Source organism: Leptidea sinapis, chromosome 10, assembly GCF_905404315.1.
Source record: "Leptidea sinapis chromosome 10, ilLepSina1.1, whole genome shotgun sequence".
Classification (NCBI taxonomy): domain Eukaryota; kingdom Metazoa; phylum Arthropoda; class Insecta; order Lepidoptera; family Pieridae; genus Leptidea; species Leptidea sinapis.
Genome location: NC_066274.1, coordinates 2542984 through 2556078, shown reverse-complemented (window position 1 = coordinate 2556078; position 13095 = coordinate 2542984). Strand labels below are relative to the sequence as shown.

Below are 13095 nucleotides of genomic sequence, written 5' to 3'. Positions count from 1 at the left end.
TTCATTTTTATTCATGCTATTGATGAAAAGGGGACGAAAATCAGAGTTAAATTTTATTGGAAAAATTTAATGTTGGAACACTCTATATGGTGATTCCCTATTTTATTTTAAATTTTATTACGTCAGTCTCTTAGGTCATTGTATGAATTTGTTAAATTTGGTAACTCGTAACACAATCGAACAAACTGAGGCTGAATTGTACATTTATTTTAACTACTGGTCGCCCAAAGGTCGAAATTCAACCAAAATTAATTTAATTTTTAAGTATGGACTTAATCAGGGTTTATTTGTCAAAGACTTTAATGTATGTGTGTCTGTTGTGTTTCATTCAAGCAGCAGTGTGTGTAATATTTATTTTAATTAATTTAATGTATTTATAAGGCAGTTTATATAACAAAATAAACAACCTTACATCACGGAAACCTTGTATTACACAATAGACTCTCAAGAGAAGGGGGATCAACCGTTTGATATTAAGAACAGTCATTTAACAATGACGTAAATTAACATAGACAAAACAAAGAAAAACAATTACAAGCTTGACACATGGGTGTTTTATAAACAATAAGTTTAATGAAACTAAACTATTTACAACAGCCTTATACAGATTATCTCAGAACTTAGGAAATATTTTATATAAAATTACAGTCAGAAAGAAATTCCATTAGTGTCTGGGTTAAGGGTTGTAATCAGGGTCGTATTGTTATGGGTTCAATAAGGATTGTAAGTGCCACAGAAATAAATTCTCAATTTATTTATGTGGGCTGCAAAGGGCAAATTATTCCAATTCATATAATAGCATAAAATAGCAAACTCTTACAAACGTCTTACCCACGCCCTGGGTTCAACACCTTTTTTAAGGCATAAAAAGGCATAAAAGGCATTTATTTTCTCAAAATTGATTCCTTTAGAATTCTTTTTGATGTCATTTCTTATACTACTAGATACTACTACCGCTTCGGAAACAAATGGCGCTCTGAGAGAGAAGAAGCGGCGCAAGAAACTCTCCCAGCATTCTTTTTTTTTGCGCTCTTTTCAATAAAAATATACAATATTGTACAGTTGCTATAAAATAGTCACAATCTAGTCCCAGGCTGTCCGATCATTTAGATATTCAGCAGTGGAGTAATAGGATTTACGACAGAGCCATTTTTTTATAAAACATTTAAATTTATTTATAGACAATGCCTGAACAGTGGCTGGGACTTTATTGTAGAAGTGTATACATTTACCCTTAAAGCTATTATGTATCTTATGAAGCCTACTAGAATTAGTTACAAGCAATCCCTTATTTCTAGTGTTATAATAATGAAAATCACTATTAAGAGCAAAAAGGTGACGATTTTTGTGAACATATATTAAATTTTCATAAATGTACTGACAATAAACAGTCATAATATTTATTTCTTTAAATTTTTCTTTGAGAGACTGTCTATAACCAAGCTGATATATAGCACGAACAGCTCTCTTTTGCAGAGCAAACACTATATCAATGTCAGCAGCATGACCCCATAGTAATATACCGTACGTCATGCTGTGAAAATAACTAAAGTACACTAATCTAGCGGTCGCAACATTCGTGTACTCTCTAATCTTTCTAACTGCATATGCCGCAGAGCTGAGTCTATCTGCTAGATGGGTAATATGTGGACCCCACTGAAGCTTTTTATCTAACGTGATACCCAGGAAGACCGTAGTGTCCACAAGTTGCAATCTCTGGTCATTTATAAGTACGTTGGTTTGTACCTCCGCTGTGTTTGGTGTAATGAACCGTAAACACTTTGTTTTTTTACTGTTTAAGTGCAGATTATTCGTCTCAAACCAACGCACTATCTTTGAGAGTGCATTGCTTACCTCGTCATCAATATCCGCACGTCGCTTCACTTTAAAAATAAGTGAAGTATCATCAGCAAACAATACAATCTCATGGCTATCATCCACCACAAACGGTAGATCGTTAATATATATAAGAAACAAGAAAGGACCGAGAATAGAACCCTGTGGAATACCTATTCGCACAGGTTTACCCGAAGACCGTTTGCCATTTACATCGACTATCTGAACTCTTTCGCTTAAATATGATTTTAACAGATTTAGGGCTCTATTTTTCACTCCATAATGCTTTAGTTTTAGGAGTAAAGTTTCATGGTGGACGCAGTCAAATGCTTTTGACAAATCACAAAAAATGCCCAATGCATCCTGTGACTCTTCCCAGGCGTCAAAGATGTGCTCAATGAGTCTAGTACCCGCATTAATTGTTGATAAACCCCTAGTGAAACCAAACTGATTTTTGTTCATTAATTTACAAAAATGCATTTGTAGCTGTTGAAGCAAAAGTTTTTCAAAAATTTTACTAAAAACAGGCAGCACTGAAATAGGTCTGAAATTAGCAGGGTCAAAAGAACTGCCCGATTTAAACAAAGGTATAACTTTGCTGTATTTCATGAGGTCAGGGAACACACCCTCATCTATGCATTCATTAAATATTATTGCTAATTCAGGTGCTATAATGTCAAGTATGTATTTAACAATATTAGTCGAATGGCCCCATAGGTCTTTTGTATTTTTTAGGTTAATTAATTTGAAGATTTTTATTATATCGCTACCTGTAACACTTAAATTTCAAGTCAGTAGAAGATACTGGTACGTGTAATTTAAGCATATCATATGCTGCTTTTGGCGAAGCGTTAAGGTATTTGGTCGTGACAATCGGGATTTCGGAGAAGTATTTATCAAATTCATTTGCAATTTCTATTTCCGAATTTATAACGCGATTATTAATATTTAAACAGATAGAGGTGTTACGGCAATTCGATCTACCAGTTTCATTGTTAATTACACTCCAAGTCGCTTTTACTTTATTATTACTGTTTTTAATTTTATCTGCAATGAAACGTGTTTTCGCTTCATGACAAACTATTTTAAAAAGCTTGGAGTATTTTTTTACATATATTTTAAATTCTTCACTATTATTGTAATGTTTCTCATAATAAAGGTCATATAAGCGTTTACGACTTTTGTGGATACCCATTGTTGCCCAATCATTAAAACTATGTTTGTTGTTTACTGTCACCGTTACTGGAGTAAAAATCCTGTCAAATTCCTCACAGAAGGAATTGAAGACTAAGTTATAGTGAAAATTAGCAGTTTCACCACAGTGTAAAAATGGTATCGTATTTACCAAATTATTTCTAAACCTCTCAAGACGGCTACCCGTAACTGGTATAATCGTCACCTTTTTTGGTCTGACATTGTCCAATCTTGTATTTACTTTTATAAGTTGCCCACTATGGTCGGACTGAAGATTATTAATTATGAGTTTACTAGTAATAGTAACATCTGTAAAAATATTATCTAAACAGGTTGCTGTTGTAGAAGTGATTCTAGTAGGTTCCCAAAATACATTGAACAAATTAAAACTTTGAAATAAATTTTTAAGGCTAGTACAATTGGCCGAAGGTTCAAGCAAGTTTATATTAAAATCTCCACACACTATAATTGACTTGCTAGTTTTGCTAAATTTTGATAGTACCTCCTCCATTCTATGTTGGAATTGTTCATATGATGCAGTGGGGGGGCGGTATACACTTACAATAATAAATTGCTCTAGTTCTATACAAGCTATCTCAATTAGTTGTTCTATAGAGAGATTAACAATATCTCTTCTATTTTTACATTTTAATCTATTATTAATAATAATTAGGGAACCTCCATGTATTGCCCTACTTCTACAAAACGAACTGACTACTTTATGTTCTCTAAAACTAAACTGGAGCTGATGACTCTTACGCCAATGTTCTGTAATACATAATATATCTATATTACATCATATATAATATATAAGTTGGTCCACTTGAGTTTCATTGCAGGTGTTCGAAGGTTTTCGGTGTCTTCGCAAGCCTACGCTCATGTGTGACGGAGGGATCGAATAATACGATAACTTTTACGTTGATATGAAATTGTAACAAGCAACTATATAATTTATCTAAGTAATAGAAGGAATGAGAGATTATTGAGAGGCCGAAGGAACAACACGATAAAGATACAAACTACAATGTATTTCTTACTAAGGAATACCAAGGTTAGATAAATGAAAACGGTCCTGGCGGAAAGGCTAGGAAATTTCCTAATTAAAAACCTATAGTGAAGACCTAGTGGAACTCTGAATTACTGTACATGTCTCATACCACAATGAAGGCTATCAGAACCTCAAGGATGTTACACTGTCAGTACTCATAGTCACATCGAGTGGGCCCCTTTATTCATACTGTTATTGGTCACTTGAAGTGATAATTATAATTACTACCCTTTACTTCTTAGTGGCAAATCGTAATCTAGGCTGTAGTCAAATGACATCTTTTTCTAATTTGAGCAATTTATTTTGTAGGTATTGAATGATACTGAGCTGTCACGCTCCACTAAGTCGACTAATAATACTAAAAGAGCACGATAAGCCATATCATAGCTTTCAAGAGTAGTTTATATAAAATTATAATTATGTATATATATTGTAAATGTTATTGCTTTATGACTACAGAACAAAAATATAGTTGTGTTTTTCTATCAATAATATCGTCATGAAGCTTTTAATTCTGTAATGTGAGCTTAAGCACACTTTAAAAGTTTTTTTTTATAATGACGTATAAGTGTATATCACCAACACTAAAAAAATAACTTCAAAATTGCAGTTTACCAATAACACTGTGTTTCTTACAAGAAGTAACCATAAGTTCTTACTTATGGTTACTTCCTTCCTTCCTTTAATTAAATTTCGATTTTCGTTGTTTAATTGTACGAAGCTGAAGTTGTATCAAGTCTTTGATCTTAAACCCCAGAGGTATAACTCTGCCAGCGGCTATCTGCTTCGTTAAAGGTTTTAAAAAGCAATTAAGCTTATGAACAGATGGCTTACTGTAATTATTAAATTAAAAAATTCCTCTTTCAGAAATCAGAGGTAACTTTTTATCGGCCACAGGGAAGTATAAGGGAAATCGAGACCGCTAGACCTGGCTTAGAGAGCAACGAATTTTACCGATGCCATCGAGTGATCAGTCTGAATTGCAAATAGCCCAGAAACATGGTCCTGGAATGGAGACCTTGGGGTGAAAGAGACCTAGAGGCACACCGGATGTGATGAAAGGATGACGTTAAAAAAATGCAGTTACAAACTGAATGAATGTAGTGCAAGACCAGGGTAATGGCACACTTGGAGGATTATACCAAAAAGGGCGAGAGGTGCTCAGAGAGAATAAAGAGAGAAAAAATAATTTTTGAGCACATTCTGCTAAGATCGAATTGGTAAACTTTGTTCAATCCAATTTTGAAGAAAAACATTTCAATTTAAGTATTGCAACCTTGTGTATACTTAATGTATCGGAGTATTTAAGCTAACTGCTACAAACAGGCGTATCGGACTTGGGTTGCGGCGCTAGGCTCAAAGGATCCGAACTGCAAAGTTCTAAAGAGGAAATATAACCGTGCCTCCAGATTTTTTAAGCGGCATCTCGCCCGTGCGAAATCGAAGCACGTCGTCAAAATCGGAGTGCTGCTTTCCAATTACCCGACCGGAATACGCAAGTTCTGGTCGTTGTCTGAAAGCTGCTCTTGGTAACTTCAACCAGCCGTCCCTGCCGCCGTTGCAGATGAGGAATGACACCCTGGCCCATACGGCAAATGAGAAAGCCGATCTCCTGTGCGCTCTTTTTGCCTCCAAATCGACTCTTGACGACAACAGTAAAATACCGCCGACCATCCCGCGGTGTCAGAGCTCTATGCCTGAAGTACAGTTCAGACAGAAAACTGTTAGGCGAGCTCTGTTTTTGTTCGGCACTCATATACAAAAGGCGTAGTCCCTGACTCATAGAAGTCAGCCCTTGTCCATCCGATCCAAAAAAATGAGACAGTTCGGATCCGGCAAACTACAACAACAATAACAGGCCTATAGCTATTACCTCCCTGCTCTCCAAAATCATGGAGAGCATAATTAACCGTCAGCTCTTGGTAAACCTAGGGGTTCACCAGTTGATCAACGACCGACAGTACGGCTTTCGCCGTGGTATACCTAACGCATAGATGGGCGGCGGCTATCGAAAGCAAGGGGGAAGGCCTGGCAGTTAGTCTGGATATAGCAAAGTCCTTTGATCTTGTATGACACAAGGCGCTTCTCGCAGAACTTCCATCATTTGGGCTTCCCGAGAGCTTATGCAAGTGGACCTCCAGCTTCTTCACTGGGCGAAACGTACAGGTCGTTATCGACGGTTATTGCTCGATTCCCAAGCCCGTGAACGCTGGAGTGTCCCAAGGCTGTGTGCTATCTCCCATACTGTTTCTTCTGCATATCAATGATATGTTGGTCACCACGAACATTCATTGCTATGCAGACGACAGGGGCGATGCCTCATACATGTCTCTCCAATGAAATCGTCGACCAGTGCCGGGAGAAACTTGTGTCTTCTATCGAGTCCTCTCTCGTTAAGGTCGCGGAATGGGGTAAATTGAACCTTGTGCAATTTAACCCCCAGAAGACTCAAGTTTGCGCGTATACCACAAAAAAACCCCAATTGTCTTATCACCGCTCTTCGACAACATTTCCCTTACAGCCTTGCCTGGCATCGGAACTATGGGTCTCGAAATCTCGAGCGATTGCCTATTGCACCGCCATCTGCAGAGCAAAGCCAACTTGGCATCGAAGAAACTGGGCGTCATAAATAGAGCACCGCAATACTTCAAGCCGGCCCTTATTCTAGCGTTGTACAAAGCGCAGGTCCGGCCACATATGTGGGCGTCGGTGATCACTTAACACCAGGTGACCCGTACGCTCGTGTGTCCTTCTTTTCCCTAAAAAAAAATAGTAATGGAATTAAACTACATCTTTAACCAAGCCGATCAGTTGTATAGTTGTTTGTCGAGCAACAGGTTGTTGAATGTAGCTTCGTAGTGTTTTACGATTTTCCGGGTGGTAGAAACATTTAATATTCATCACAGCGGGTAACAAATGCAATTTCTGTCAGTTCACATAGTTTTGCTCTGAATTTCCGAAAAAGTTAAGGAGTCCAAACATATTGTTGTTTCTGTGCATCTGATAGAGTGCTGACCAATACAGATGTGCTCACGCTGATAGTTTTCGAACGCAAACCCTTTACAATCGTTTCGACGCCATTTTGGAAATAAGCTGTAGCTGCTGGAGAACTCGTTACAGCTCAGTCACAGTCATCACTCGCTGGTTTCCCAGAATGCTTATCGAGGAACAAAAACAAATGAGACTGAACAAGCCTCGAGCTCAGTCTACGTGGAAGAGACCATCATCTACACCTAAATTTAAAGTGAGTCGTACGGCCGGAATAGTAAAGGAGTGCTCACGATTTAATATCTATCGCATGGAGCTTAAAGTGAAACTGCTTGCTCACAAGAAATTCATGAGAAACGCCAAGGCAACGTAGCAGGGTTTATTTTGTTCCATTAAGATACTGCCCGGGCAGGCATAGGTTCGATAGTGCAATGAATGCAAGTTGAGGTTCTGGCTTCGAAATACTTGTGCTCCTCTATAATCACTTAACCTAGCCCCCAGTGATGTCTATCTGTATTCAAGGTTGAAGGATAACTTGAAACAGCAGAGATTCCAAGAGGATGAAGCCGTAGTTGATATTCGTACAGGAATTTTAAGTGTGCAGGATGACGAGTTCTTAAGATAGGAATTTTAAGTTTAAAAAAAAAAATTCCAAGTGTTAACTCTATAGAAAACTAAATTTGGATTTCATTTAAGTTACCGGCACCATACTCATTGTCACTTTTACATTGTTCATTAAGTAACGGTCTTTAAGGTAGATATGCTAATATCGTGAAAACCTGTTTGGAACCAGGTACTGGAGAATTTTACAGATACTGGAAAATATATTTATTTTGGTTTTCTCCAGATGATCATCAAAACTGTTTCATTTGGAATTTCTTTAGATGTCGATTAAATATCTATAGAAGGAATAAAGCGGCGCTTGAAATTCGCAGTATCCTCTTTTGAGTCTTTTAAAATTAAATATTAAATAATATTAAAACATTATTGTTATTACATTATCATCACCTAGTCCGAGGCTGTGTGATTGTTTACAATAGTTTAGATATTCTGCAATTGAAAGGTTACATTAAAAACATGACACTCATACCAGCTTTCTAGTTCTTGCTACTGCACTAGTCTTGTCTTGTCCTTTTTTACCATCTCTAATCCGATGGTGGACATCGTCCACTCCACATATCGTCTACCTCCCATGTCAATGTTTTCACCCTAAGCATTCCCAAGTATTAACAACCATTTGATATTTTTACTTAAATACTTTTTAGTAAATATTCAAAAACCAACTTAAATTCAATGTTTCCAAATTGAATTTTGGTATTAATTTAACTTTAAGCCCTATGCATCTGTTATCGATTTTTGAAGAATCTCAAGGTTTAACAATTAAAAAGATTTAAGTAGATAAAATATTAATTTTTAATTTAGTTGAAAAATATTTAAACAATCAAAGCTACGAACCGTAACACCACAAGATAAAAAAGATAACAATATCGCCCTCCGGATATCAATCAAACCAAAAAGCGTCTTACTTACACTCATTTCTTCAACAAAAACTCTCCCCCACTCACCCACAGCAGTTATCACAACACACTATCATAAATTGCCGAATAATAATGATAACTCGACACGCATTTTGACAACGGCGACTGGTCAACACAAACTAGAAAATAATATCTCAAGCCGACTAAATACGAACGACACTCAATCACACAAACACATATTTACACAACTTGAGTCATTATTCATTTAAATTCATCACATATTTGGGATAGCGAGCTTGGTGATGCGAAAATTTTTGAGGTTATGATCAATGAAACTAGGGCGCGTATCCCAGCTGCGGCGATAAGGTTGAATTTTGTATGAGATACCTAATGTCTATGTGTGAGAATTGTAGCAATGTAGTGGTAGAAAGCTTCACGAGGCTGAAATTCGTCTCTGTGTGCAAGATGACTGGTACACAAGGTAGGTAATCTACAAGTTATATTTTCAGATAATATTAAAATCAAAACCCATATGCTACCTATTTCTCTCTAGAAGAATTTTTTCACAGTGTAAATTAGAGAATCTTAAAACGTTAATTGTTGGTCCTTCATTTTTAAACTAATTCTCAAATAGATTGGACTTGATAGAAATTCAAAATTTTGTTACTTAAATAGATCAGTGTTATGGTAAATTCTAATTAAAGAAAGTAAATATTAAATTAAATTTGTAAACAAAATTTAATTTAATTAATCCCAGAATTGAGGGATATCACTATAAGAATAACAAATTGTTTAGTAAATATTAGCCCAAACATCGAATATAAAAAGAATATTATTTAGTAGCATGTATATAGTATATATTTTATTTATCGCTGTGCGCGAGCCACGGAATTGCGAGATCGATAATAAATTTGTAACGTTATAAATATATTTAAAAAAATATATATAATGAAAACTAAAGTTACAGTCTACACTATTATAATTATTGATCCAAATTTGGCCTGAACAGATTTATTTTTAATATATTAGGTCTTTTGACAATTCAATAACCGATCTATTTTGAGTGTGATGACGAATTGGTATTATTTACTTGTGATTTTTGTATGTGTCTTGTATTTATATGAATTAGTAAATTAAGATTGAAACGTATATTCAGTATTAATTGTTTTTCTCATTATAAATATACTTACTCATTAATTATTTTCTTGATAATGTGATATAGATCACAACATGAACATAGGTTCATAGCCTCATTCACAAATCTAGAAACTGTTATAATCATATTTTTAACACCAAAATGCCTACTAGGTGGTTAAGTCTAGTTATTTGATCTTTATTTGGGCGATGTATGTACGCTTTTACATCATGATACCAGAAAAATTGAAAAACAAGTCTGTTAAGAAATTCAAAAGAACAGATAAAGAACGTTTGTTGTGAAAAAGGTCCTAATATAACATTGTAATAACATAAATGACTTTCTAAATGATACCACCCTTTGGGAATAGAGCGACCAATCTCTAGCTATTTTGTAGTTTTTATCGTTCAATAAGTGATTTAAAATGAGACATATGAATGAGTATGAATTGATAGTTGATTAAAAAAAGAGATCGGATATCGAATACGACTGTAAATTGCATTTAATAATTATTTTATATTTATACTTACAATAAAGAGATATTTTTTTTTATTTCATACAAAAAAAATGTAAAGATTATTTTAATTCAAACAATAGATTTTGCATATATCATAGGAAATAGGTAAGCATACCACATTAATAGAAAAACAAGAATACAAAAAAGAATATCTTCAGATATATCCCAGGAAACAAATCACGCTAACTCAGAGATCCGATATTGGCATCGATCGAGCAAATTAAAAGCTTCCAATATAATATACAGCTACAGTTAAAAGTAAAAAACCATCTTTTACCTGGTACATAGTAAATTAATAAGCTATTAAAAAGTATTTTACTAACCAATATTGATGGAATATACATAACTGTGGTACTCATTGTTCATCAGGGTTCCAAAGAGCTGTTTGACCTGATTCCTGCCGCCGAATTACACCTTCGTATGATACGCCACAAATTTCGATATCATCCCCACCATCTGGATGATCGTCATTCTTCCACAGTGCGGTTTTCTATGAACTTTCTTCCACGTACAACCAAGCTGTGGAATGAATTTTCTCGTTTCCAGGACGATACGAGACAGGCACCTTCAAAAAAGCGCGTACACCTTTTTAAAGGCCGGCAACGCTCCAGTGATTCTGCAGTGGTGTTGTTAAAGAATGTAGGCGGTGATGAAAAAATTTTTGGTGAAATTGAAGACAGTGACATTAGGGGAGCTTCGGACATTCCAGTAACACAGTACAATCTAAATGGGCCGTATTTAACGCTACACACATATTATTTTCTGATGCGTTCCTATTTAGATCATATTATTACTGTAATGAGCTTCAATTCGTAGTTGTACTTAACGTCCTATAAACGACAACGTCAGGTCATTTAAGAGTCACCAATCGAAAGTATCGTACCTAAATATAACAAAGTTCTATCTAGCTCCAACACGCGAGCAATGCTTGGAAATGTAACGGGTTGTATTAAGTTAACAAAACGCCCTAGCAAGCAAAGAAGTACAGAAAAGAATAAAATACCTGAAGAAACTACAGAGGCCTGAGAGAGGTTAGGAAAGATAAAAAGCTTCATACAATCATCTCATCCTCATCATCATCGTCATTTCAGGCGGAAGGTCTCCCTCAAAGATCTTCTCGACGATAGATCATGTACTGCCCTCATCCAACCTGTTCCGGCGATCCTGACCCGATCATCGGTCCAGCTCCAACACTGCGTCTTTCGGTGCCAATGCCTAACTGTTCGTCGAGCTATGTGGCGTGCCCACTGCCACTTCAGTTTTGCTATCATCTAGGCTATGTTAACTTTTAATTAATGACTTTGATCTCCTACGGATCTCCTCATTTCTGATTCATCTCATAGAAAAACTCCGGGCATAGCCCTCTCCATTGCCCTCTGATGAGCTTTCTCAAAAGGCCCAAAGTTAGCGTTACAAATATTAAATAAAAATTATTTAACACCTGCATTCTTCCTTTTCTTATGTTTCTCAGTCAAATTTTAATGCAGAACATGACGAACACAATCTGTATATTCACAAGAAGTATATTGAATGTAAAAAAGTGTCATCATAAGCACACCAAAGTTCTGGTCATAGCCGAAACTTCAGAAAACTCAAATGGATTATGCATATGATATGAGAACAAGACGAATGAATCAACACTGTTAGCAGATAGCCCACACAAGGGAAACGGAGAAGCGGTAGACCACTAGAAAGATAGGATGATAACATGGGGGAAGAAGCAAACGAAGAAGATGTAGGAAATGTGGACTAGAGTAGCAAATAAAAGACTGGAATGGAAGACGTTTGAGGAGGCTTTTTCCGACTGGCCAACAGATCTACAAAAAATTAAATGTTAGATTATATTCATATGTAATATTGTATATCTGAATGAGATCAGCTCAGCAATATAGCATTTTTAATGATTATAACATTTGCGAGATAATTTTCTCACGAATCATTTGATGTTGGTACCAACCAGCTTCAGACCATTCGCAGGTCCGTCGCGGTTAGAGGAGTGGGAGACCATACGTCACCAGATCTCACAAGGTCCTATTTTTGAGGCCCGTAACAAAACAAACACGCAGAATACTTTCTAAATAGATTATTACGAGGGTCTTTTTCTGAATGATGACTGTTCTGCCCTGTTCTTAGTCTGTTATATTTAAAATAGTATTTTTCTTAGCACTAACGGGACCACGACCAGCTAGCGCTCGCGTAATAACTTTGAGTACGCGATATGGATTCTCGATTTTTATGTTCCGAGTTATTAACGATAGATAACGCTGCCGCCGATATCGATCCGGCGGACATATTTGTAGCGCGATGCACGACGGCATGTGAGAAAGGGTGTTAATTTGTGAATCTTTCCAATAATCAACGTAAAAATATAAACTTGATTGAAACATTATAAGAGATGCAATTTTATCAGCCTCCTACAAAATGAGCCCCAAATTCGTCAGTTGATAACAAAAAAGATATAATGACTCTACAGACAATGGTATCTAGACACTTAATAATACTTCAATTTAATTAAAAATATACAATCAAATTTACAGATAACACAATCGAGTTACATTAGTGACGTCATTCGTTTATGTGTGAGTCTATTTACACACACACCAGAGTGAAAGCGATCACATAAATTTTCTATTCCATATTAAAAGCTAAATGGAGCTTTACAACATATGAAATAGGAATTACAATTGAAAAGCAGTCGCACACTTTGACATGTTGCGATGTTAATGCTATTTTGTGTGATCACACACACATGAACATTTGATTAGCCATATTTTGATACTAAGCGTTGACAAGCGATTGTTAGAATCACTTATTGTCGTCTCTTCTGTCGTATAATTATGGAACGATAATAATTAATTCAAATAACAATGCTCGAAATTCAAATACATACGACCCCCCC

The 13095-nt window shown here is 35.9% G+C and overlaps 2 protein-coding genes across 2 annotated transcripts in view; both read right to left on the bottom strand.

The window, feature by feature from the left end:
- Window positions 1-8884, bottom strand: part of LOC126966536 (ras-related protein Rab-37) — a 75297-nt gene extending 66413 nt beyond the window's left edge. The window contains exon 1 of the mRNA XM_050810670.1: window positions 8597-8884. Within this exon, the coding sequence (XP_050666627.1) occupies window positions 8597-8602 (6 nt within the window). The 5' untranslated portion in view covers window positions 8603-8884. The remainder of the gene's footprint in view (window positions 1-8596) is intronic.
- LOC126966542 (uncharacterized) overlaps window positions 1-13095 on the bottom strand; it is a 309865-nt gene that overhangs the window by 247011 nt on the left and 49759 nt on the right. The gene's annotated exons all lie outside the window — the stretch shown is intronic.